This window comes from Alnus glutinosa, chromosome 2, assembly GCF_958979055.1.
Source record: "Alnus glutinosa chromosome 2, dhAlnGlut1.1, whole genome shotgun sequence".
Classification (NCBI taxonomy): Eukaryota; Viridiplantae; Streptophyta; class Magnoliopsida; order Fagales; family Betulaceae; genus Alnus; species Alnus glutinosa.
The window spans coordinates 7661829-7689774 of NC_084887.1; the positions used below are offsets into that span (position 1 = coordinate 7661829).

The 27946-nt window shown below is 36.8% G+C and overlaps 2 protein-coding genes and 1 pseudogene across 2 annotated transcripts; 2 read left to right on the forward strand and 1 right to left on the reverse strand.

Moving 5' to 3' along the window:
- The first annotated feature begins 11313 nt into the window (after positions 1-11313).
- On the forward strand, positions 11314-14557 carry LOC133860824 (uncharacterized; annotated as a pseudogene).
- Positions 14558-17899: 3342 nt separating this feature from the next.
- Positions 17900-21172, reverse strand: LOC133861316 (lanC-like protein GCL2). The gene is made up of 6 exons (XM_062297067.1): positions 20804-21172; positions 20547-20725; positions 20076-20187; positions 19842-19958; positions 19429-19746; positions 17900-18317 (listed from the first exon to the last, which is right to left on the reverse strand). Exons 1-6 carry the CDS (start codon positions 20960-20962, stop codon positions 17979-17981), a joined length of 1224 nt encoding a protein of 407 aa, XP_062153051.1. The 5' UTR covers positions 20963-21172; the 3' UTR covers positions 17900-17978.
- A 968-nt stretch (positions 21173-22140) lies between these two features.
- LOC133861317 (clathrin light chain 1) lies at positions 22141-27167 on the forward strand. Its single transcript, XM_062297068.1, has 3 exons — positions 22141-22612; positions 26178-26331; positions 26495-27167. The coding sequence occupies exons 1-3, from the start codon at positions 22272-22274 to the stop codon at positions 26933-26935; spliced, it is 936 nt and encodes a 311-aa protein (XP_062153052.1). The 5' UTR covers positions 22141-22271; the 3' UTR covers positions 26936-27167.
- Positions 27168-27946: the final 779 nt, after the last annotated feature.

A 27946-nucleotide genomic window follows, 5' to 3' on the forward strand; every position in this document is an offset into this window, starting at 1 on the left:
GCACTTGAGCTCACACTGCCACCCTCAGAATCAAATGTAAGCACCTTCTGCTTCTTGTTAACTACTATGCTTGGAATACAGCTATTCAAGTGCCTATAAAACTGAGTTGTGGCGCCCAAAATAGGAATGTCAAGGATGGATTTACATTGAATGCACTGAGCTTTCTTAACACTAGATTGCACTACTTCCTTAAAGTCCTTCCAAATTGGAGAAGTCTGCTTCCTCGGCTTCATATTATAAGCATGCTTTTGAGGATCATCCTCCTAGACCTCCTCTGCCACAAGAGCACCTTCCCCTTTGGGGACAGCATCTCTACCAGGACCACCACCATCAAGTGATTCAAGTCCATCATCATATGATGTGATATTCATTAGATTTAGGTTCACATTAAGTGAACCTTCGTTTGAATCGTCTCCAATGGCTATCAACTCGTTCATGGGCATTTTTTAGTAACTGACTACCTACATTAGAATAACAAATACAAATATATACAGAGCATTAAATAAAAAAGAATGAATAATAAATTAAACTTAAATATTTAAATAGCATCGTACTACGAATTAAATGGTAAATGATAAACACATCAGATTGTATCATTTTTCACAATTTTCATAGAACCCAAATAGAGAGAGAGAGAGTTGGAAAAAAAAATCATAGTATATATACCATTTACAAAGAAGTTGAAAGAATCCAAAATTCTAAACACTTTTCTCATCATACATCAAACAACTGAAACAAATCAAACAAGGAAAAAGCTTTCTTAAAATACGTATTCCTCATAAGTCATAACCTAAACAAAAGGCAGGACTTTTATGGTCTTAGAGAAATCAAGCACATATTTTTTAGTTTTCGACTCAAACTGATTTATCCCTTTTTTTTTTTTTTTTAAGGAAGAAAAATATGTATTCTCTGTCTCTGTTTTCTCGAAGAAAAAAAATTGTGTATAAATGAGAAAAAAAAAATGGATTTTTTTTCTTTCTCAATTTTATTAGAACCCAAAACATAGGCAAGATTAATGGTGAGAAAGAGTGACAGAAGATGAAAAGATAAAAAGATAGGCTAAGAGGATGAAGGAGAAATAGAGATTCACCAAACAAATCTTAATGCCCATTAGATTTTTGGAGAAATGACTCAAAACTCAAAGTTCTTTCTACAAGAGAGTAACCGAGTAACAAAGAACAAGTAACAAAAACAAAATGAAACATTTTATACAAAACATTTACGCCCATAAGATGATGAAGCGTGCGATTTGTGCGGGTGACCCCAAGACAAGTTGTTGTCGTCATGCTCAAGATTTGACTGCCAAATCGTAGAGGTGAAGCTTTGAGATCTAATTGTACAGAGAGAAGATGAGAGAGGCTGAGAAAGGGGTTGAGTTTCTTGAGAAAAAAGCTCATGCCGGTAAGGGTTAGAGAGAGGTTTGTGAGAGAGAGGCATATCAAATCTCATTGAATGTAGGTTGTGGGTAGTTGAGAGCATTAGCTATTTGAGTCTGTTGAGGTGAGAAACCGAGGAGTCGAGAAGACGTGTTGTGACTTGCGTGAGCGGTGAAAGTCGGACTAAAGACTAAAGAGTAAAGAAAGCACTCGAAGACTCTAATCGAGTAAACGTGAAAAAAAAAAAATAATAAATAAATAAATAAATCTAAAAAAAAAAAAATCTGAAAAGCATCTTTATTTGTGAAGATCCAATGGCCAAATAAACGATGCTTTTCAAATTTTGATACAGAGAATCTGAGTTAGTTGAGAACCGAGGTGATAAGGTCTATTGGAATTTGGAGAAATCAAAGGGCAAAGAGGCTAAGAGCATCCCTAGTGAGTTCTCCATTTTGAATTTTTCACCAAAATTAGGTGAAAAAATCAAAAAAGTCTACTTCAACAAACTTTTTATAATTTCTTTATTTTGGCTCTTGTCAAAATTTCACTTTAAATTGGGCTCACAAATTTCATTAACTATTGAATATTTTATCATTTCTCTCTTCTTTCACTTCACTTTTCTCTTTTTCCCTCTCTTCATTTGTTAGGAGTAGTTGCTTAAAACTAATAAAAAAATTAATATTTCGTTGAAAAAGAGAAATATTTTGAGAGTTTAGTGTAGGAAGTTTGTTAAAAGTAGTAGTTAAAATAACAAAAGTAGATTTTTTAGCTAAAATTTGGTTAAAGTTTGAAGAGCTCACTAAAGATGCTCTAACGAGTTAAGAACAACTACTAAGATTTAAGAGTCTAAGAGTTATGATTTTTTTTAAAAAAATTAAAAATAAAAATAAATAAATAAATAAAAAAGAAAAGAAAAGAAGAAGAAGAAGAAGAAAAGAAAGAGTCTAAGAGGCAGACTAATATAATTATTATTTGATATATGATACATTTTCACCCCAAGACACAACTCCTGACCACTTTTGCCCACATGACAACTTTTACTTTTAATTTTATTTAAAAAAAAAAAAAAAAAAAAAAAAAAAAAAAAAAAAAACTCCAAAACTAGCTAGGAGACCATCTTGCCACATGAGTAAGACGGTCAAGAGTTGTATCTTAGGGTGGCAAAATATCATATCTCTTATTATTTGTAGAACCAAAGAGCCAAAGAAGCTAACGACAACGAGTCTAACTGTCTAAGATTGATAATATTGTTGTACTTGTACTTGTATAAGATCATAACTTTTAAATACATACTTATTATTTATACATTACTAATTTACTATATAAATTAACGTGTATTTATGAATACACTAATATATATATATATATATATATATATATATATATATATATATATATATATATATATATGAACAAGCCCATCGAGCCTAGTCCAGTTTCAACGAGTCCACGAGCCTATGAGCCAAGTATTGGCATGTTTAGCTTGTTTATTAAACAAGCTTAAAAAAATGTTCAAGCTATGTTCTTCATTAAACCAACATAGCAAATAGGCTAGAAACTCCAGGAACTATAAACAACCTCTAGAACAAACAACTACACAATATATCTACAAAAACACCTGAACCAAACAATTGCAGAAAACATAGCAAAGAACCAAAGAAAAAAAAAACAAAAGCCCTTGTATCTCTTTTTTGCCCATTGTTGACCCAATTTCTAGCTTGTGGTATTGTTCCAAGACCCAAGCTTAATTTTTTTAAAAGCCATTAGGCTCTATAATTTCGCGTATAGGTAACCCAATCTTTGGCCTTGTGGTACCATTAAAATGTTCGGCCCTTTCTTTTCTCCTTTTGGCTTTGTGGTAATGTTTAAAAACCCAAGTCTATAGTAATTTCTTTTGCCCCATAGTTAGCCGAATCTTAGCCTTGTGGCCCAATTAAAATGCCCATGCTTTTCTTTTTAGCCCTTTAGTGGCTCTTTAAACTGCTCATTCCTTCAGCTCCATGTCTTCTGGATGCATCTTCCACGTGTTCCAGCCACACTGCAGCAGCCTATAGCACAGACAAGCAGCAGCCTCACAACCACACTGCAGCAGCCTCTAGCACTGACAAGCAGCAGCTACAAGCCGCCCCTTTTCCTGGATTACTGCCACCAATGTTTCCTGCTGACTTCTCCTCAAACTCAGCACATAGTCAAATGTTTCCCCCATGGAACTCCTGTTATAGTTTGTCTTATGTTTCCACATAGGTTTATGCAACCAAAAACAGAGCTTCTTCCAAAACTTTCAATATTTTCAGAGATCATGAAACTTAGCTCGAGAGGGATCAATCATGTCAACAGAAAGATAAGCCATACCGCCAATCCCTTCAAACAATGAGTAGGGGTTATCACCTCCATGCATTTCTCCCTCAGAAATGAGCTTGTGAGCTCAATCAAGTAGAAAGCAAGCAAAAGCTTTAGCCCTGTGTAAGAAATGTACATTGCCTGTAAGTTGGTAAAGCAAGAGGAACACATATGCATTTCCACTAATCCCGTGGCAAATCCCAACTCTCTTGAGTCTTGAGCAATCCACGGTTCCACACTACCTCTGCTGCATCAGCAGCTTCTTTCAGAAATTCTTCATCTTCTAAAACCTGAGCATTCAGAATAGTTTTTACTTAATAGAATGCAATAAAAAATAAACAGAGAGAGAAAAGGGAAAAATATTGACACAAGACTGAATTTATTTCTCACTAATCAAGAAAAATACAAGAATAAACCTTTTTCTTAATAAGAATTACAACAGTAGTCTTCTATTGTATATTGGTGTACTTGGGTGCATCCCTGTGGCGATTTCTGATAAATTTATCCAAAGTGACACCCTCTCCCAAGTCACCATGTGATCTATGAAGCGGCACAGAGGGAAGAATGATTCAAATTATGCTTTTATATTATTTCCAAGCCTTGATAGCAAAGAAATTCACCAGCTTCCACCTCAGTAATGTCTTAAAGATCAAATTTTGACTGAAAAGGCCAAGTATGAAGTTACTAAAAGCTAATGAACCACATTCAAGATTTTTTAACTGCCTTGCCTAGCTCGAACTTCTGAATTACCAATTGGCTTTTCTGCCTCCCATATTACCGGACTTCTTCTTTGGCTATGGCTATTAGTATTATTTTTTTTTTTGTTAGAAGGAAGACAAACAAACCCGAAAAGAACAACAAACTAAAAAAGAAAAAGAAAAAGAATTGATTGCTAGGGGGGTCCTTCCACTCTCTGTAAGATATTATTTCCTTATGTGGCCTTTATATCACATATTACGGTGTTTATTATATTTCTTCAATTTTAATAAATAAATATAATATACGGTATTATGGTTATGGTAATTTCTATTTATTTAGATTACCATAATGGAATCATTTAATTGATTTCAAAAATCAATTAATAATATTGTTTCCTTGATGGGAGGAACAATATGGTATTTACCATTTTGAGGGCCCCTGACCTAGCCTATAAATAGAGTGAATGTGTACACCATCAGTACAGCCATAAAGCAAAAGGCATAGGTTAGAAGATACCTCAAAAATTTTATTTTGTAGAAGTTCTTGAGAATCGCTTGAGCAACAATGGCCGGAGGTAAGCCTAAACATTACCTAATGAAGAGACTATCAAGTCAAGCCTTCGATAATTCCAAAAATGTGCGCGAGCACATCATGGAAATGAGGGATATAGCAGCTCAATTAAAGTCCCTAGAGGTTGAGATTTCCAAATCCTTCTTGGTCCATTTGATTCTCAACTCTCTTCCTCCTCAGTATGGTCCCTTTAAGATTTCATACAACACACATAAGGATAACTGGTCGATTAATGAACTCTTGACCATGTGTGTTCAAGAGGAAGAGAGGCTGAAACACGAGAAACCAGAAAGTGCTCACTTGGTTGCTCGTGCTAAAGCAAAGACTAAGAAAGGAAAGGCTGCCCACCACTCCAAGAGAGGAAACAAGGTATCATTCAAAGGCAATAAGGATGCTTGTTTCTTTTGCAAGAAGGAGGGGCACATGAAGAAAGAATGCCAGAAATATATTAAATGGTTGGAAAAGAAAGGTAATCTCATCTCTTTTGTATGTCATGAATCTTTTTTTGTTGAGGCTCCTTGCAATACATGGTGGATTGATTCTGGTTCTACAATCCACATTGTAAATACATTGCAGGGATTTCTCAAAACAAGGAAGCCGATAAGAAGTGAGCAACGTGTTTACTTGGGAAATAAATTGTTCTCACCAGTCATAGCAGTTGGGACTTACAGACTTATTTTGAAAACTGGATATGTACTAGACCTTGAGAATTTTTTTATATTCCATCATTTTCTAGAAACTTGATTTCTGTTTCAAAACTTGATGTTTTTGGATATGGTTTTTGGTTTATTGACTCAACTTTCAGTATTTTTAGAAATAATAATTTTATTAGTGGTAGAATAAAAATTGATGGTCTATTCAAACTTTCTTTAGATCCCAACTTTGAGAACAATTATTTATCGTTGCATACTGATATTGGCATAAAGAGAAGCCTTGTAGATGAGAACTCCGCTTGGCTATGGCACAAGAGATTTGGACACATCTCCATAGAGAGAATCAAAAGATTAGTAAGTGATAGAGTTTTACAAACTCTTGACTTTACTAATTTTGGTACTTGTGTGGATTGCATAAAGGGAAAGCAAACCAACAAGACCACTAAAGGTGCCAGAAGGAGTTCTGAGATTCTTGAAATCATACACACAGATATCTGTGGACCTTTTTCTACTCCCTGCCTCAATGGTCAAAGATATTTCATATCTTTTATTGATGACCATACGCGATATATGTATCTCTACTTTCTAACTGACAAGGCTGAAGCGCTAAATGCCTTCAAAACCTATAAAGTGGAAGTGGAGAAACAAAAGGAAAAGAAAATCAAGATCGTGAGATCTGATAGAGGCCAAGAGTACTATGGTAGGTACACAGAAAAGAGACAAATGATCGGTCCATTTGCGAAATTCCTTCAAGAAGAAGGTATTGTTACTCAATACACGATGTCTGGCACACCACAACAAAATGGTGTAGCAGAAAGAAGGAATCGCACACTTATGGACATGGTTAGGAGCATGCTTAGTAATTCTGAATTACCTTTGTTTCTGTGGAGTGAAGCCTTAAAAACTGCTGTGTATGTATTAAACCGGGTTCCATCCAAGGCTGTCCCCAAGACACCTTTTGAATTATGGAAAGGATGTAAACCAAGTTTAAATCACATACACATATGGGGTTGTCCTGCTAAAGTGAGGATTTGCAATCCAAACATGAAAAAACTTGACCCAAGGACAACCAGCGGTCATTTTATTGGCTATGCGGTAAACTCAAAAGGATTCAGGTTTTACTGTCCTTCTCATAGTACTAGGATTGTTGAGTCAATGAATGCAAAGTTTTTAGAGGATGTTGAACCTAGTGGGAGTGCTCATCCACAAAGAATAGAATTAGTGGAAGTACGAGAGTTGGCCAAATCTCCTCCTCACAGAGGAAGATTGATTGTATTCAGGGAAAATCAGATTGATTATCCTGAGCTACAATTAGTTCTAGAACAACCGGCTCATGAAGAACAGGGAAATCAATTTGATCCTCCTGAGCCACAACCGGTTCTAGAACAACCAATTCATACAGAACAGGTTCAGAATGAGTCTACTCTCTTATTGCAAAATGCAGAGGAAGTGGAATTAAGAAAGTCCTCTAGAATAAAGAGACCAGCAATCTCTACAGATTATGTTGTATACCTCCAAGAGTCTGACTTTGATGTTGGACCTAAGGATGATCCAAGTATGTTTTCACAAGCCATGAGTGGGGATAACTCCACATTATCGTACGATGCCATGAAGGAAGAGATGGAATCCATGGCTAAAAACCAAGTCTGGAATCTCGTTGACTTACCAAAGGGAGCTAAAGCCATAGGCTGCAAATGGGTTTACAAAACCAAAAAGGATGCTTCTGGTAATGTTGAACGATATAAGGCTAGACTTGTGGCCAAGGGTTTCACTCAGAAGGAAAGCATTGATTATCACGAAACCTTCTCTCCAGTATCAAATAAGGATTCATTTAGGATAATCATGGCATTAGTAGCTCATTTTGACTTAGAGTTACACCAAATGGATGTGAAGATAGCCTTTTTGAATGGGGATCTTGAAGAAGAGGTTTATATGAAACAACCTGAAGGCTTTGATGATGATAGCAAGAGAGCTTGCAAGTTAAAGAAATCCATATATGGACTAAAACAGGCCTCCCGTCAATAGTATATTAAGTTTCACAAGGTTATTACCTCATTTGGATTTATTGAGAACCTTGTTGATCAATGTATATGCCTTAAGGTCAGTGGGAGTAAAGTGATATTTCTAGTCCTATATGTAGATGACATTTTACTTGCAAGCAATGATTTAGGTTTGCTACATGAAACTAAGCAGTTACTCTCTCAAAGCTTTGAAATGAAGGATTTGGATGAAGCCTCTTATGTCATTGGCATAGAGATTCACAGAGACAGACAACATAAAATATTGAGATTGTCTCAGAAGGCCTACATTGAAAAGGTTTTAGAGAGATTCAAGATGAGTGACTGTAACTCTAGTGTGGCACCTATTACTAAAGGAGAAAAATTCAGTAAAGACCAGTGTCCCAAAAATGAATTGGAACAACAACAGATGAAAGTATCCCATATGCATCTGCAGTAGGGAGCCTGATGTATGCTCAAGTCTGCACCAGACCTGACATTGCATTGGTGGTTGGAATGCTGGGACGGTACCAAAGTAATCCAAGATTAGAGCATTGGAAAGCTGCCAAGAGGGTCATGAGATACTTGCAAGGAACCAAGGGCTACAGTTTGACTTTCAAACACACTGATCGTTTGGAGGTCTTTGGGTATACAGATTCAGACTTTGCTGGATGTGTAGATAGCAGAAAGTCTACTTCAGGATATATCTTTCTTCTTGCTGGAGGGGCTATATCTTGGAAAAGCAGCAAGCAGACTATAGTTGTTACATCTACTATGGAGGCAGAGTTCATTGCATGCTATGAAGCCACTACACAGGCATTGTGGTTGAGAAACTTCATTAGTGGACTAAAGATTGTCGATTCAATAGCAAGACCCATTAAAATTTTTTGCGATAATTCTGCTGCAGTTTTCTTTTCTAAGAATAACAAAAGTAGAAGCAGAAGTAAGCACATTGACATCAAGTATCTTAGTGTTAGAGATAACATTAAGAGGCATGAAGTTTTCATTGAACATATTAGTACAGAATCAATGGTTGTGGACCCCATGACAAAAGGTTTACCGGTAAAATAGTTTAAAGGTCATGTGGACCATATGGGACTTGTTGATTCATTTTGTACTCAGTTTTGATCTATAGACATAAAGTTATTGTAATAAAGTTTATTGTGCACATCTATTATTTTATCTATGAGGATAAATAAAGTTGGATCCGAATAACTTATAGGAAGTTCATTCATAAAGCTTAACTATCCATAAGGTACTCACATAAGGAATGGTTAACATCGTGATACATGGAAGGGACGACCTAATTTTATAATGGTTTTACCGCCATGATTCGTGTGAAACATTTTTTATTTGAGTTGGAGGATTCCATAAGAGATTGGCCAAACTAAAGAACCTAATATCATAAGGTCATGTGTCATAAAGGTCAAGTGGGAGAATGTAAGATATTATTTCCTTATGTGGCCTTTATATCTCATATTACGGTGTTTATTATATTTATTTTATTTGAATAAATAAATATAATATACGGTATTATGGTTATGATAATTTCTATTAATTTAGATTACCGTAATGGAATTGTTTAATTGATTTCAAAAATCAATTAATAATATTGTTTCCTTGATGGGAGGAACAATATGGTCTTTACCATTTTGAGGGTCCCTGACCTAGCTTATAAATAAAGTGCCTGTGGACACCATCAGTACAGCCATAAAGCAAAAGGCATAGGTTAGAAGATATCTCAAAAATTTTATTTTGTAGAAGTTCTTGAGAATCGCTTGAGCAACAATGGCCGGAGGTAAGCCTAATCCTTATTCTAATTTTTATTTCCGCTGCGCATGTTAGGTTAAAATAATTTGTTTAATTATTTCTAACACTCTCTAGGTGGGTTGAGAGACGCAAGTGAGAGGTGATGAGAATGCTATCAGAAAGAAGTCTAGTAGCGGCTCAATGTGCTACATGATTGGTCATAACTTTGTATTTCTGTTAACTTTCCAGATTTTCCACTTACAAGGGGAGGAAAGATATGATTTAATGTCCGAAATGATTAGAGTGATGTGTCAATCAAGAGTGGGGAGAAGGTTGTTGATGGCTAGCAGAACAACATGTTACATGTGAGTCTCCTAGAATAAAGGACTAAAGCTTGAGAGACAACCAATTGGGCTGCAAGGATGGCGGCAAGGACTTCTCATGTGTTGGGGTCACATGGGAGCCCTGTAATTGATTTCGCTATAATAATGTTTGAATTGCTTATTCGCCAAAATAAAATAAAAAATAAAAAAAATAAAAAAAAGGAGTAAGGTGGTTGGGTTAAGTGAATAAAATATGGCCATAGGAATCAAGGTAGATGGCTGCCTGCATTGAGAAGTACTCCTCTCCGATGGCTGTGTAAAAGTTTATCTTGAAGACATTTTCTGTAAGGAATTCCCAATGAAGAAAGGAGGAGGGAAAGGTGTTCAAGAGAGAGCTTCTTAATCTGGGTGGCCAATGTGATGGCATCAGGCACAAGGTTGCCATGGGTCAATTTATTTCGAGAGAACCAAACCATGTCACATTTGTCCTATTTTGATTTTTATCTAGCTAGGAACACATTGTTCAAACATTTAAATAATTTGACCAGGGGTTCCCCCCCTAAATTTGACTATTATTGTATATGATGATGCTAAAATCTGCCATGGGAATTTAGGACTGAGCACACCTCTGATGTCTGTGTGAAAAGAAGAATCGGCACAAAGGCTTGCCGGATATGCTGGCGGGGATACCTCTAATGTGTAAGTTGAATAAAAATCCTATATTGAACTGATTGCTCTCAACTTTTGAGAGTTGATGACTTATCATGTGTGTGGAAAGTAGTGTCTTACTCCTCTTTGTCTTTCCTTGCTTAAGTCGAAGGCGATCCTTTCCTTGCATGGCTCTGCCAGGTGTTGTCTTCCAATTGGACCGTGCACGGCTTGCCCATGATGTCTAGTCATCGACTTTGGCAGGGATTTTCCCTAGTAATCCTTTCGGTGGCGTGCACGGTTCAGGTAACATTAAATGGCACATGCTATTAGTCTTGTTTGGTAAAGATAGGTACAAAACAGAGTAATGGGTGGTTATTTTTAAAATTAATAAAAATTGATGATGTGATATTAAGTAAAAAGAATTTGTATAAAAAAAGTGAAAATGTTTTGTATTGTAGTGATTTTTTTTTATTTGAATAGTAATAAAAAATTATTGATGTGATATAAAAAGTGAAAAAATGATAATGTTTTGATGTTGATTGGTAGTAAAAAATATGAAAAAGTGAAGGAAAAAAAAAATCGTGAACAGTAAAAATGAAGAAAGGAGGAGGTGATGCGATGCTTCACAAGCGTACCGGTTCTCCTGCAGCCGCGGGGATGTCATTACCGGGCCAATTTGATTGGTTAGCCTTTCAATGGGCCAACAAGCCCAAGTCCTAAGGCGTGGAATCCGGTGCATAAGCATAATAGATGAATTTCATGAGCTACCAACAAAAAATATAATAATCAAAGTACTACAATATAACTACAATATGATACTTTCTCTTCTTCTTTTTTTAATCTGCAACTAGACAATGTATCTTCAGTTAGTCTTCTGTGCACGTGTATGGGGAATAACAAAGCGTTGGATCCCTTTTGGTAGTTGGGCGATGAAGTCTATTAGGAGAGACAGATTCATAGTCCATTGATGAAGCAGAACCATGCTTATCTCTTGTTTGAATTCACTCATTGTTCACCACTTCTCTCTCCAAAATGGAAAAGATCCAGCACAGTCACGTGCAAGTAGGAGAACTTAAGCTTCATGTAGTAGAGATTGGAACCGGTAATCTGATACCAACATGTTCTTTCATGGTCTTTTTTGTTTTTGTTTTTCTACTCGATCTGTATAATTAATCATGAACTTTTTAGCAGGTGTTAAGGTGGTGCTGTTCTTGCATGGGTTCCCTGAAATATGGTATACATGGAGGAAGCAGATGATTGCTGTTGCAAATGCTGGGTACCGAGCAATAGCCATAGACTTCAGGGGCTATGGACTGTCTGATCAGCCAGCAGAGCCGGAGAAAGCAACTTTCAAGGACCTTGTTGATGATGTTGTCAGCCCCCTTGACTCTCTGGGCATCAACAAGGTACTATTCTCCCATTAACCTCACTTCCCCAACTAATATTGCTTCAATATTTGATTCAATCACTCACGGGAATGGGGTTAATTACTCGCAAACTACTTGTCCCAAATTGGAATTCTGGAGCGACCTAATCCTCCGTGTATGTGAGACTCGAGAGACAGCTTGACAAAGAAAAAAAAAAAAAAAAAGAATTGATGGCAGCAAACCCAAACCCCAAAAGCAGTTCTTCAGTTCTTTAATCATAGAAACAACAGCTTAGAAAAAAATAAATAATAAATAAAGAATCATAGAAACTGACTTTTTCAATTAAACTGTCTCTTGCAGGGGGGCTAGAAGTTCGTTTGAGCCGAGTCAAGATAGAATACTCCACTAAAAATCTGTTAGAAGTCCGCTTGAGCTAATTAAGTCCAGGCAGAATGCTTCACTGGAAATCTGCTGGAAGTTGGCTCAAGTGGACCAATATGTTGCAAGAATAATTTGAGCGATCTTTTGAATTTGGCAACGAATTAATTCTATCCCTTTTGAGTTCTTTCTTGACATTTAGATTTGAGATGTGTTTGATGTTATTCTCTTACATATTCTTTGTCCATCTTTTGTATTATTAAATCTACCATTAAATTTGTGAGACTCACGTGTGAGTTTTACAGATTTAGTTGTGAATTTACACACCTCTTGTACGGATAGAAGAATAAAAACAAACATTTCTTTTTAGACTTTCATTAATTTCCATGCCTTTCCATCTTTACACGACTTGGTCCATTTTAGGTTAGTGTTAAAATTAGATTCTTGCCTTTCTAAGCTTGTAGGTTGTCATAAGAGGACAATGATTGTATGGAGAATGCATTGTATGGAGAATGCAGTTTTTTTTTTTTTTTTTTTTTGTTCAATAACTATTCAATTTTCATTACCATTATCAACGTGTGTATTGATATGTGAGTTGAAAACACAGTTTTTTAATTACTTTTATCGCTTTTACTATGACAATACTATTAAGTTAGAAGAATTAACCTTAAAAACTTGATCATAATATGCATCCCCACAACTTGGATTTTTTGGTACCAGGCTTTTCTTGTTGGGAAGGACTTCGGAGCTATGCCGGCATACCAAGTAGCAGCAGTCAACCCAGAAAGGGTCTCTGGCGTCATAACACTAGGTGTTCCTTTCGCATTACCAGGTCCTTCTGCCATCCAAAGTCACCTCCTTCCTAAAGGCTTCTACATGTCAAGGTGGCAGGTATGTATTCCATTCTGACATAAACACAATCCTGACAGAGAAAAACATTAAAGGAAACAGATCCAATTATATTAAACAATCACTCAATTATATGTTCTTATTGTGATTTCTTTGTAATCCTAGGAGCCAGGGCGAGCAGAAGCAAATTTTGGTCGCTTTGAAGTTAAGTTGGTGATAAGGAATATCTACACTCTGTTCTCAGGAAGTGAGGTCCCGGTGGCCGCCGAGGAGTAGGAAATCATGGCCTTGTTTAACCCATCTACTCCTCTACCACCATGGTTCTCTAAGGAAGATCTCTCAGTCTATGCATCCTTGTATGCAAAATTAAGATTCCGTTTTGCCTTGCAGATTCCTTACAGGTAAAGAAAAGCTCCCCATAGTCCGAGTCAATGTTAAAGCTTCGCTTGTATTTCTAAAAGCAAGAGAGAAAGACAAGAAAAATACCTGATTATGGCTTACAATTCATCTTCACTGCCACGTCATCCCAGTCGTACGACAGAATACTAAATAACATTACTCTATACTTCAAGAACCAAGTAATGGGTAAAGAAAATAAGTAATGCAATTTAGAAGACTACAATACAACTCTACCATACAACTGGGATGACGTGGTAATGAAAATTAATCCTTATTTTTTTTTTTTACAAGTGTTGATCCAAGAGCTAATTTTCACTGTCACATCATCAAATTGTATGACTATCATATAACGGTCTAAATAGAATTACTCAATGAAAAAGGATCGGTAATGGGCCTTAAGAGTGATATCTGTTATATGTTAATGGTCATGAAGTGAAGATACTACAACTATACCTTCATAATTCACATTTTGTTATTCTAAGGTATGAGTCGCATTTTAAAATGCATGTGATTCTTACATGCTTTTTTTAAAAAAAATAAAATAAAAAAATCTTAAAAAAAAAATAAAATAAATTCTCATATACATTTTTAGCAGAGCATATGATTTTTCACATATATTTTAACAGTCGTCAGTAAGAATTTTCTTCCAACTCTAACCTAATTTGAAAAAAAACTTTGTCCTACCCACCACAGAGGCAGACAACCTTACTCTTGTTAGGTTCTCATGAAGCCAATATGATCTCCCAAAAGTATGAAAATCGTTGGTTATGACAACCTTACTCTTTTTTGCAGGACTTTAACTGTGGATTGTGGTATAACTGACCCAAAAGTCAAAGCTCCATCGCTGCTAATTATGGGTGAGAAGGATTATGTCTTCAAATTTCCAGGGATGGAGGATTATATAAGGAGTGGGGCTGTGAAGCATTTTGTGCCCGATTTAGATATTAAGTGCTTGCCGGAGGGAAGCCATTTTGTCCATGAACAACTCCCGGAGCAGGTGAATGAACTCATCATCACCTTCCTCAACAAACACAGCATCTGATGAGGATATTCTGATTGCCGGAGGGGCAAGAATGAGCCAATGTTTCCATGGCATATGCTTGGTTGTCTTAGAGCACATCTTTGGGAATAAGACAGACTTTGCCAACATGTGCTTCGCTTAGAGCATTTCTAGCAATAAGATGTAAAATACCTAATTAAAAAGCACTCTATTTTTATTTTTACTTTTTCAATGAATGAGAATTTCATTAAACCAACAAAGAATACACCTCCCTCTAGCAAATAGGCTAGAAACTCCAGGAACTATCAACAACCTAATGAACAAACAACTACACAATATACCTATACATCAACAACTACAAAAACACCCAAACCAAACAATTGCATAAAACAAAACAAAACCAGAACACAAACACTGCAATTGCTACTGCAGAAATCTGCAACTGAAACAAAGCATGAAATTGCTGCTACAAACAATCCTCTGCATCTACAATCCATAACAGAGAGACTGCATCCGCCTCCAAACAATCTGTCCTACAGACCCCAACTGTTACATAGAGCCTTATTTTCTTTACTGCGCAAGAATTGTCCTCTAGACAAGATCCTCATTTGAACTTCCCAATTGATTTTCTGAATTAGTTTCTCCTCTGTTTGCAAACGATTACCATGTCTGATATTATTTCTCTCCTGCCATAAATTGTACACAGTAGAACTCAAACACAATCTGAACAGCACAGCTTTCAAACCCCTATCTTTCCAAACTTTCACTCCTCTATCAACCAGATATCGTTTAGAGAAACCACACTAAGAAAATAAGTGATTCCTACCTTCAATGCAACTTCTACAAAAAAAACACAAAGAACATTACCTCCAAAACCCCAATTTAGCAATCTCTCCCCAGTGGTGAGGCTTACACGTATTTGCCAACCCCAGAAAAAAAGCTTGTCGAGTGATTGCCAATGTAAACCAAACGAGCTTCCACCACTGAATTTGTTGATGTCTATGTCTAATCACTTCCCAAGTATCCGCACAGTTGAAAACACCTTTCTTAGAAATACTCCAAGTTGGCAGGTCACAATTGCTTACCAATAGCAACTTACTTTGAATCTTAACAAGATCTTCAGTTCTTGCGGGTTGCCACATCCTAGTTTTATCCCTAAGAACACTCGACACCTTTGAATCAAGTTGATTGCCAGCATCATAAATGGCTCTAGTCCATAAACTTCTTGAAGTACCCGGTCCAGGCGCCAATAGTCAAGCCAACGAAAAATTTCTCACCAGTGCCAACCTTAAACAAAATGAACTTCCTAACCAAACTACGTAATTTCAAGAGCTTCCTCCTCCAACTCTAAAAACACACTTGAGGAACTTTCACTTGCCAAAAGCTTTTCCTTATTTTACTTGCTCAATTTTCAATACAAACTCTAATAGTTTATCTTGTTTCTTCTCTACTTTCTTTTAAATATTATTTCTTAATTCTTTTTTTACTAAATTCTTGCCAATGTAACCACTTGGAGAGGGAGAGAGAAGGGCGAAGGGAGAGAGAAAATATTAAAGAAATGATCTAGTGTGCTACATTGAATAATAGCAATTCACTGTAGCACCAAATGTTAGCCAAATTTAGCTAATATGAACATTTTACCTATGAAAGAATTGATGAAAGAACTGGTTTGGTTAACTTACCAAAACCAGAGAATTGTCTTTTATTTATAGAGTAACACGTACATGAGTTTTAAGGGATATCAATACAAGGTTTACATCCTAAGAAAACATAGAAAACATAATAAAATACAAAAGAGGAAAAAGGTGAGTGCTGAGTTTGAAGCATAGAGAGAGCATCCGGAAAACATGGAGCACAAGATTCAGCAGGAATCCAGGAGAGATTGTGAGCTTAGCCTGCAGTGCAGCTGGTGCTGTAAGGGGACTGGTCAGCAGGAAATGTGGAAGTCTCTTGCTTGCTGAGTTTTATGCTGGAGGAGAGGTGAGCTACTGATTTATCCTCTAACACCCCCCGCAAACTGATGGAAGGAACTTCTATCAGTTTGACTTTTATTCTCATCATCAATTTTTTTTTTTTTTTTTTTTTCTTGGGATTGGCTTGGGTCTTTAAACTGTGCCTCAAAAGCCAAACATAGGGCCAACTAAAGGCCAAGAAAAGAGCCACTAAAGGGCTAAAAGAAAGGCCCGGGCATATTAACCGTACCACAAGGTTAAAGATTGAGCCAACTATGAGCCAAAAAAAATTAAAATAGGCTTGGGTTTTTGAACAGTACCACAAAAGCCAGAAATAGAAAGGAAAAGCCTGGACATTTGCTTGAGTTTTTCAACAGTACCTCAAGCAAGAAATTTGGGCCAACTAGATACCTCAAGTAATTTCTTGATTTTTTTTTTTTTTTTTTGATAAACTTCTAGCATCTTCTGATGCTTCCGGACCAAAACAAAAATGAAGAAAAGTCTAGCATCTTCTAGACACGTAGATCAAAACAAAGCGAATAAAAAGTCTGCATCTTCAAGGATACAGACGGTAGACCAATGTGAAAAATAAAGAGATAAAGAGTACTTCATACCATGAAAGAATAAAGAGAAGGAGAACAGAAAGCGCAACACTCTGAGTTGACATGGCCGCCGGAGTTTTTGGCACCGACGGAGACGGCGACGAAGAGGCTGAAAAAGTGCGCCAGGGATTCTGCCAGTAAGCATTTTTTTTTTTTTGAGTGGAAGAGGAGAGATTTTGGGAGAATTTTGGAGAAAGTGGCTCAAGAGAGGGCAGAGAAGGTGAAAGAGAGGTTATTTGGGGAAAGATCCTGAGATGAAGCTCTGTTTTTGAGGTGAAACAGAGGTGAAGGAGGAGCACTTGGGAGTAGAGAGGCCGAACCAGGTGATGGGTTAGACGTGTTTGATAAAAGGGCTGAAGAGAAAAATGAGATAAGGGAAAGGACAGTTTTGTATGGCCGCATGGGTATTGGGTTGTTGTGGGATTTGTTGAGGGAAATGGTGGATCTGTCTGGAAGAGGTGGATTGTGAGTACTTGATGAGGTGCGGTGAGAATCTAACAGAGGAGGACAAATCTGGGAGAAGGGGATGCAGGTCGTGTGTTGGAGGCTGTGGCTAAGGTGTTTGATAAAGGTTCTGAAAGAGAGCAGAGTAAGAAAAGCTCTTGTAGAGCTTTCTCAAGATTCAGCAGGAATCCAGGAGAGATTGTGAGCTTAGCCTGCAGTGCAGCTGGTGCTGTAAGGGGACTGGTCAGCAGGAAATGTGGAAGTCTCTTGCTTGCTGAGTTTTATGCTGGAGGAGAGGTGAGCTACTGATTTATCCTCTAACAACCTAATCTACTGGAGACGTTCTTAGATCTTCAAATTTGTTTTAAAAAAAAAATTATAAAATGTCAAAAACATTGAATAGAAGGATAGAGGCTGCAATAGCAACATAATCATTGGGCATGACATGCATCAAGTTTAGAGCTGATATCAGGTAAACTCGAAACCAGCTTGTTTCAAGAGGGGAATTATATGTGATTCCCAATTAGAAATGACACAGTCGGAAAAGACAGGCCAACAAATTTTAAAATCCACATAGAAGAAGTAAAGGAAATTTTTTTATACATAAGACCTCCATCATATTAATATTTTCAGAGATCATAAGCTGGAAACTTAGCTTGAGAGGGATCAATCATGTCAAGAAAAAGATAAGCCATACCGCCAATCCCTTCAAACAATGAGTAGGGGTTATCACCTCCATGCATTTCTCCCTCAGAAATGAGCTTGTGAGCTCTATCAAGTAGAAAGCAAGCAAAAGCTTTAGCCCTGTATAAGAAATGTACATTGCCTGTAAGTTGGTAAAGCGAGAGGAACACATATGCATTTCCACTAATCCCGTGGCAAATCCCAACTCTCTTGAGCAATCCACGGTTCCACACTGCCTCTGCTGCATCAGCAGCTGCTTTCAGAAATTCTTCATCTTCAAAAACCTGAGCATTCGGAATAGTTTTTAGTCAATAGAATGCAATAAAAAAAATTAAAAAAAAAAAAAAAAAAAAAAAAAAAAAAAAAACAGAGAGAGAGAGAGAGAAGGGAAAAATATAGACACTACTGAATTTATTTCTCACTAATAAAAAAAAAAAACAAGAGTAAACCTTTTCTTAATAAGAATTACAACAGTAGTCTTCTCTTGTATATTGGTGTACTTGGGTGCATCCCTGTGGTGATTTCTGATAAACTTATCAAAAGTGACACCCTCTCCCAAGTCACCATGGGATCTATGAAGTGGCAGAGGGAAAAATGATTCAAATTATGCTTTTATATTATTTCCAAGTCTTGATAGCAAAGAAATTTCACCAGCTTCCACCTCAGCAATGTCTTAAAGATAAATTTTTGACTGAAAAGGCCAATTATGAAGTTACTAAAAGCTAATGAACCACATTCAAGATTTTTTAACTGCCTTGCCTCGCTCTAACTTCTGAATTACCAATTGGCTTTTCCGCCTCCCATATTATCAGACTTTTCCCTTGGCTATGGCTATTAGTATTATTTCTCTTGGTTTGGTATTATAACAACTATTGATATTCTTTACTATTTCATTCCTCCATTTGAAAGGAATGGTAGCGCACTCTATCTTACCTCCTTTGTGTGCTGCACATATTTTATAGTTGCACATATTTCTATGGAAACCTCAAGTAAAGGCCTTTTATTGCATGTTCATTTCCCATCTATATAGGAGATTTTCCGAGGGTAGGATTCCGATCTTCGATTCGACGAGTTTGACCTTTTCTTTCAACATTTAATGTATAAGCAGGACATTGAAAATGTCTCTAGTTGGCTTTAAAAGCCATTCCTCCCTGGGTTGTTGGCCGATGAATTACAGACCAACACTATAAGGGGGGCCACAGAGCTGGGCGAAGGGCTGTGAGAAACTTCCTTAAGTTGTTCAATGCATAGTCAACAGCCGTAATCATACATGGCGCTTTTGATGGTCAAGAATACAGGGGAACAAAACGAAAAGGGTTTTCACAATGTGTTAAGGGCTTCCCATCACAATGTGTTAAGGACTTCTACTATGATTATTAACGACAAAATTCGTACCTTAGCTGCTTTGACAAGCGTGAGGGCAATTCCAGGAGCTCCATGACACCAATGCACAAGAACATCTCTCTTTCTATCCTCTTCACTTGCGGGATAGTTCCCGCTAGGGAAGCGATCATTAATCATGTATATAAGAGTTCCCTTTACATCCTCAATCTCATCCGGTTTCAAATCCATGTCCATCAAAACATGCATTATCCCTGCCAATCCATGTGCAGCACCCCAATACTTTTCCCCGTACCATTCAAACATCAATGGGCATCTTCCTCTCTTAGCCAATGCTCTTCCATTCTTAATGATTTCATTCACAACTCCACCCTACAAATATTTACCAGAATATCACCACTATTCCTAGTGAAACACATAACAAGATTAAAAAAAAAAGGTTTAATAAATCAACATGCAAGTCTTACAGTGTAGGTAGAAGGAATCGTCCCCGCACCAATATGTTTGTTTATAAACAAACACGCCCATAAGAACCCAACTCTTCCATATAACAACTCATCGGGTAGATTTCTTGGGAGCTTAATCTATACTCATAAGTCATTGCAAAAATTACAACCGACAAAAAAGTAACAAGAAATGATAAATTTTGATCAACCAATGGCGCATGAATATTGAACAAATGGAAACAAGGACCAGGGTACCTCTCTAAATTGAGCTATATAGTAATTAAGCAACTGTTCATCACCAGTGTGCTTTGCCGCCACAGCCCCAAGTGCAGATACGCCAGCTCGCCCACATAGAAAAGTCACATCCCTTCAATCAATGCACCACATAAGCCCCCTAACTCAGCAAAGCTCACTGAAAAAACTATAGGCCAAACTACAATTTACCTTCCTATGGTTAGGGGTAATTAGAAATTACCACCTAACTTTGTTGTTTGGAGTAAAATGAAATATATGGTTAGGGGTAATTAGAAATTACCACCTAACTTTGTTGTTTGGATTAAAATGAAATGGTCATATTTTCTAATGAACAAGAAGGTAGTTTGTAATTTACCCATGACTACATCTCACAAGCTTCATCCAAACCCATGATACATACATACGTGGATACCTACAGAGCAAGAGAGAGAGAGAGAGAGAGAGAGAGAGAGAGAGAGAGAGAGAGAGTACGTAGGACTGAAAGAAGCGGAGTCGCAAGCCTTAACAATCTGAGAGCAGAGAGCAAGATCATTCTTGTTGCTGGTGACTAGATAAGCCTTGAAGAGCAAAAAAGCCGTCCCAAGAGTCCCGCAATACAGCGTAAAGTCTCGCACGTGTTGCCCAGTCATCCCCCACGTCTCCATCACTATCTGAAACAAAACCACATACACTTGGTACGCAAAAAACAAACTCAGAGCAAAAGGCACAGACACAAAGAGAATGGGTACGGTTTCTTTGAGGTCCAAAGCGGCGCGTTTGAAACGCTCGGAAAGAGAATGGTAGGGCATGGAGAGGAGCTCCATGAGAGAGTCTTGGGCTTCAGCACTGATTACTGTTGATTCTGCCACAAAGTCTGGCATCACATTTGGGAAGAACCGGTCGGCCATTTCTCTGCTTCGCGTCCGAACTCCGTGAGTCAGTTTGCTGAGGCGGGCTAAGGTCGTCGACGTTACAACACCGACACGATCAACTCAGTGAGTCAGTTTGCAAAGCTCTCTCTCTCTCATCGTGGCAGACTTTTCAAGCTTTCTGGGGCTCTCTAGAATTCATACGGTGCGCAGTGACAAAACGACGACACCTGGTCCTCAAATGCAACGTCACCGTTTGATCGTCCTAACGGCTGATGCAATCCTAATCTATAAATGCATTCCCAATAAGTTATCTATTTAAATTAAAATAGATAATAAAAATACTAAAAAGAGAATTTCTTGGTTTATGTATTCAAACTCTAGAATACATTTTTACTTAATTCTGTTGATAATGCAACGCTACGTATTAAAAAATATAACTGTTAGAAAAATGATCATTTGAGAAAAAATTTGTATTAGAAAAATGATCATTTTAACAAAATGACCGTTGACAAATATAGTCAAATATGATTGTTTGAAAAAAAAAAAAAAAAAAAAAGGATAGTCAAAATATATGATAATTAAAAAAGTAATTAGAAAGAATAAATAAATAATATAGAGTTAAGAATAAATAATCGGATGTATAGTGCCTTTTAAAACTCATTAGCTAAACTAGATAAAATGAATTTTGGTTAACTATTCTAGATTGAAATATACATAAGCCATTAAAAGTGTTCTAAAGATTAAATTTTTATGTAAATAACTATCTGATCTAAATAGGAATAGTAGCTGAATAAGAGTTTTATCTCTTCTATCAAGAAAAGACGAGTAGATTAAAACTCTCGTGAAAGAACAGTTAGATTCTAGCTAGTTGAATGATTGAAGTCGTGCAATTCTATTTAGAATTGAATTAGATTCCTACTTTAGTATTGTTAGCCTATTTATTTATTTAAGGAAGTAAACAATAAAATAATATGAAAGTTGATTATTGTTATGTAAAATGCATATTACTGTATTTTTTTTTAATTTTTTTTTTAAGATCAGGCTTTCTTTGAATTCATTGGAGATAATGATTTTCTCGAACAAGCCGATCTATCATTTTCATTTTCCTGCGTTTTGTACTTTTGTTATCGGTTGGCTCACATCAACGGCTAACAGTGCTCGTGCATTTAACACGTGCAGTTCATCCCTCTCTCTCATTTTCAAAGAGGAAGACTTTTCTCATTGCCGATCCGAACACAACGTTCTCTCCTTGAGACCCAGACAACACAAATATTCCTCACCTTTCATTCATAGACAAGCACAAACAAACTATACCGACTTTCCTTAAGAGAGAGAGAGCTGAGAAATGGAGTCGTTTGATTCATTCAGTGCCGAGGGCCAATCGACCCCCGCGCGCCCTTTCGACGACGAGGGATACACCGGCTACGACCCCACATTCACACCCTCCGACGACTATGCCACGGACCCGCCGCCCTCAGATGAAGTAACTACCGAGCGCCAGAGCAACGAAGCAAACGGCTACAACGACGACGTTTACGGGACCAACCCGGACTACGTGTCGCCCTTCGAGTCGGCGGGCAATGGGGAAGATGATGATGATGGTGGGGTCTTCGAATCGGACGGCCCCGTCTTGCCACCACCTGAGGAGATGCGCGAAGAAGGAGGGAAATTGCGCGAGTGGAGACGGTGAGTTATTTAATTTTCGGTTTTTATCTGAAAGTTTTCTTCTTTTGTGTGTGTGGGTTTTCTTTCAATGGGTCAATTGACAGGAAAGTTGGATTTTTTTTTTTATTTTTTTTTTTTTAAAAAAAAAAAATTATCATTATAGCTTAGTTGGTTTCTCAGACATTCGGAGTAAATAATAAAAAGTGCGGGTCCTAAATATGCCAACCCGTGATTTATGGGGTGGGTTGCGGTATTAAATTTTTTCTCATCCGCACACCCGCCCCGCCCCGCAATCCCTTTATACTCATACCATCAAATTTTTCTCAAAAAAATTGTAAGAATCATGACTAGGGGGTGTGCCTTTGATTTCATCAAATTTTCTCCAAAAAAATTATAAGAGTCACGAATTGCCCAAATTGTGTACCTTTGATTTCATTCAATTCTGCATTATCCATTTCATCTCTATTCTTATTACATTCTTATATACACTTTCATCTCTACATTCTCATATACACATACCCATTCAATCTACAATCACATAAAAGAATAAAAAAGTTCTTTACAGTTAAGTTTGTTGGTAATTCTGGTTCTTTCTTCTTGTTATTGTTTGCTGGTGAGGTTGATTCAATTGGGATTTTCAAATTTTAAATTGAGTTAACAAGATTGTGAATTATTTTTTTAGTTTTGGGCCCAGAAAAAAATAATAAAAAAATACCCGAACCCGCATGAACCTATCCCGATCCGCACTACCCATGGCCCAGCGGGTTGACCATTCACTATGCGGGTTGCGGATCTTGAATTTCAAACCCGTTCACTGTGGGGCGGGTTGTGAAAAACATGCAAATCCGGCCCGCGCCCACCCCTATTTAGGACCCGCACTTTTTTAGAAATGTCTTATATCCGTTATTGACGGGGCGGGTTGGTGCGGGGCGGGTTCGCGGGTGCAGGTGGGTTTTGCACATCCCTAAATAATATATATATATATATATATATATATATATATATATATATATATATATATATATATATATATATATATATATATATATATATATATATATTATTTTTTTCAATACTTATTTTTATTGCTTTTAAGATTTAACATTTTATTGCTAGTAATAAATTTGTCGGCTTATATTTTTTAGATTCAATTATATTTTTTTATTCTTCTATGTTTAAAACTTTTCATAACTAATGCATATTTTTAGCATACATTTATGATTAAAAATATTATAAATAAAAAGATGACATAAAAGAATAATAGATTAGAACACCGATTATCAAAGACGTTTTACTCTATAATTAAATTATGTAACACTTTTGACATGTATAAGACATTTTTTTAATAATTAGTAATTAATTTATACAGACAAAATAATAAACTAGTATCCTTTTCTAGTTCCAATGCCTAATATTAGTTTATTAATATAAGTTTTTGTGGAAAAAAAAATTGTAATTACTATTTTATAAGTGAACTAACTCCTTTTCGGCTTTTCCTTTTTGTTTTTAAAAAAAAAATTACTGAAGTCGCATTGGAAAACAAAGAAAAGATACAGCCACACATTTTGATCTTATCTTTGACCACGACAACACGTCCAAAGGTTTTGTTTGAAATGAAACAACCCACTCTCAAAAATAAATAAATGAATGAAGAATGTTAAACATTCGACCATTTTTTTTTTAAACTTAGTTTCAACGTAATGTATCACAATTTTATGAGATTTATTATTTTGAAAAGTGTGTCACAATCTTATAAAATTGTAATACATCGTATTAGAACTAAATTATAAAAAAAGATATTTAAATATCTAGCATTTTTTTTAAAAAAATCAAGCTCTTCACAAGATTGAAAACAAAGCGAAGAGATGTTAAAAAAAAGAGTAGTGCTATACGTGCGTCAAGAGTCCGGCTGGTGTCCAACTCTTGACCCACGTGGCACATCTTTTTTCTTTTTTTATTAAAAAAAAAAAAATCAAAAAGAAACGTTGAAAACGCGAGTAGAAGGAAATCTCTCTCTCTCTCTCTCTCTCACGAACCCAGCAGACCAGTACCCACCGATCGACCGGCGGCCAACGACCGACCGACCCTCGCCCAGCTCTCTCTCTCTCTCGGACCCAGCAAATCCAGCCGACCCTCCCCCCCAGCTCTCTCTCTCTCTCTCTCTCTCTCTCTCGGACCCAGCAAATCCAGGAGCTCGTCGTTCTATCTCTGCAAATCACGCGCAAGCAGGGGAAAAAAAAAATTCAACAAGGAAAAAAGACGTGCCACGTGGGTCAAGAGCCGGACACCAGCCGAACTCTTGACGCACGTATAGCATTACTCTAAAAAAAATTTTAAAAATAAAACAGCAAAGCTCAACGGTGTTCAATACCTCACTTTAACTGGTGCGAGATTGCCGAATGGAGCAGCAGTCCTAGGCCTCCTAGCTCCTATTTCTTGGCTACCGGAGGAAACTTTTGGTAATTTGTTGAGAGAAATTATTTTGTATTTTTTTCCAAAACAAATAAAAAGTCATATTTGCTTCTTCGATTGATTTTTCTATACGGGAGTTATAGTATGGAGGGATAATGCAATGTTTTATTTTTATTTTTGCTTTTTTTTTTTTACAAAATTTTTGTGTTCCTAGGCATTTGACGGTTGGTTTTTCCGTTTATCTATGTGAGAGTTCTTGAAAAGATAAATCATTGTATTTATTTTTCTTTGACAAAATCTTGTGTTTATGGTCTTATAGTTGACTTTCTCGTGAAATTTTAGGCCTCGTTTAATTTGCGGAATAACTATTCCATTAAGAAAAAGAATAACTATTTCTAGAAATAAAAGGTGATGGAATGGAATAGTTACTTTTAATTTTTAGAAAAAAAAAATAAGAAAAAAAAATGAAAGAAAATGAAAAATAATAGTGATTTTTTTTTTTTTTCTGAAAAATCTAGTCTATTCCCATTGAAATTCATATTCCTCTAATTTTTTAAAGGAATAGGTATTCCTCTTTCTAAGTAACTATTCTAAGAAATAGATCCCTACCAAACATAAAAATGACTATTTCATAGGAATAATCATTCCATTCCGAAGGTCTATTTCGCGAACCAAACGATGCCTTAGGATCTCTCAAAGAAGAATTAATGTATTTTTTTTTTTCTTTCTTTAGCAAAATCGTTATGCACTATAATTGGGTTTTTTTTTTTTTTTTTAAACAAATCTGTCTTAATTTTTTCATGTTTCGGGGGCTTTTTTCACTGGGAGCCTTTTTTCACTGAGAGCCTTAAGCGGTCGCCTAAGTGGCCTAGTGGTCAAGCTGCCCTAGTTATCACCGCCTAAGTTCTATAAAGGTAGTTCGGCCACTCCAAATTCAACCTTTGAACCACTTCAAAATCAACCTTTGGTGTTTGGGGTGGCCGACCACACCCAAAATTAGCTTTTAGTGGTGGCCAAAGTACTTTAAAGTCCCCTTGGGTGGTATCGTCACTCCTAAAGGCCTTTTCGGAATGGTCGATCTGTCTCAGAACCGGGTGCATGTTGTTAACTAATGCAATTGTGAATTTTAATTTGTTGATTGTTTGCATGATCTTTTGCGGTTAAATTGGTGCAGTCAAAACGCAATCCATCTTGAGGAAAAGGAGAAAAGAGAGAAGGAGATGCGGAATCAGATTATTGAAGAAGCTGAAGAGTATAAACGATCCTTTTATGAAAAAAGGAAGCTGAATTGTGAATCAAACAAGACTAGCAACCGAGAAAGAGAGAAGGTACAAGTTGCTGCGAATCTTATTGTTTCTCTATATGGTCGTAAATGGGACGGGTTATGGTTGAGTTATATAGTCTTATACTCATATCTCAACACAACCCGAACACGAATTGCCACTCTTACTTCATATCTAAGACAAGTACTCCACGTGATCTTTTGTGCAGCTCTACCTGATCAACCAAGAGAAGTTCCACAAAGAAGCTGACAAGCATTACTGGAAAGCAATAGCAGAGATCATTCCACGCGAGGTCCCTAGTTTTGAGAAGAGGCGAGGGAAGAAAGAATCTGACAAGAAGCCTTCGGTTTCTGTCATTCAGGGTCCAAAGCCTGGGAAACCTACTGATCTTTCAAGAATGCGGCAGCTTCTCTTGAAGCTGAAACAAAACCCGCCTCCACACATGATGCCTCCCCCGCCGCCCGCACCCACCAAAGACGGTAAGGATGCAAAGGATGCCAAGAATGGGAAAAGTTCTACACCAACTGTAACAGAGGCTGCAGCAGGAAATGCATCTGCTTCACCGGCAAAAGATGCCGACGTCGCTAATGGTGCTTCTAACCCACCCAAACCAGAGGCTGCTGTGGGTGAACAAGCCCCTGCTGGGTGATGACATACCATATATTTACTTAACTATTAATTTCTTCTTATTTATATTAGCCTAACGTCTATTTAAAATTCATTCTTTCTTATTATTATTACTAACTCATAACCCGCGCGTTGCGCGGAATTCTACGGAAGAACTCAGCTTATATATATATATGTACAAAATCTTAAACGCTTTTATATTTTAAGACGTTAATGGAGTGAGAGAAAAAGAGACGTGCATTTATTGTAACGTATATATGGGGTTTTTTTTTTTTTTTTTTTTTTGTATATATGGGGGTTTTTGTTTTCCGACATATGAGATTCTATATAACACATGGAAAATGATTATTACACTGATATTGCACAACTCCAGCACTCACACTAGACACAAGGAAGTGGGACCCACACATTGGGTCCCACTTCCTTGTGTCTAGTGTGAGTGCTGGAGTTGTGGAGTGTGAGTGTAACAATCACTCCTCATAACACATATAACTCTTGATTTTATATATGGGTTTTTGAATACTGTATTAATACATATAACTCTTGATTCTATATATGGATTTTTAAGTAAACGTATTAACATATATTAAATAGACTGGTTTAATTTTATTTAGATGACCGTTTTAGTCACTAAAATGTATAGGTTCATACCACGTGTCCCCATTCTATATCATTATAAGGAAAAATTCAAACTTTATTATTATTATTATTTCAAGACTTTGGAGGATAAAAACAAAAGAGCCCCATAAAAAATTCCCTTCGACAGTGATCTTCCCCAACATTAATCATCACCTGGTAAACTGTAAGTTTATTTACTGTGTCATACATGACACTTGAAAAAGGCTCAGTAATTCCATTCTTTTTCCTTGAAAACACTCCTCAGTCCTAAATCCTGATGGCTGTACTAAACACCCATGGACCAAAACATCCCCATGAACTAAAATTGGTTCAGTTTTCTAGTACCCAACGGGCCATACCCAGAAGCATTCTTGAGTTTCTGTGCGGAAGAGATTATCGGAATCTACATGCAAGA

Excerpts from the sequence above, each read along its gene's own strand:
- LOC133861317 (XM_062297068.1), top strand. The coding sequence starts at position 22,272 with ATGGAGTCGTTTGATTCATTCAGTGCCGAGGGCCAATCGACCCCCGCG. Across the intron at positions 22,613-26,177 it reads AAATTGCGCGAGTGGAGACG|TCAAAACGCAATCCATCTTG; the intron begins GTGAGTTATTTA and ends AAATTGGTGCAG. Across the intron at positions 26,332-26,494 it reads GCAACCGAGAAAGAGAGAAG|CTCTACCTGATCAACCAAGA; the intron begins GTACAAGTTGCT and ends TCTTTTGTGCAG.
- LOC133861316 (XM_062297067.1), bottom strand. The coding sequence starts at position 20,962 with ATGGCCGACCGGTTCTTCCCAAATGTGATGCCAGACTTTGTGGCAGAA. Across the intron at positions 19,747-19,841 it reads CGATTCCTTCTACCTACACT|GGTGGAGTTGTGAATGAAAT; the intron begins GTAAGACTTGCA and ends AAATATTTGTAG. Across the intron at positions 18,318-19,428 it reads CGCTTGTCAAAGCAGCTAAG|GTTTTTGAAGATGAAGAATT; the intron begins GTACGAATTTTG and ends CCGAATGCTCAG.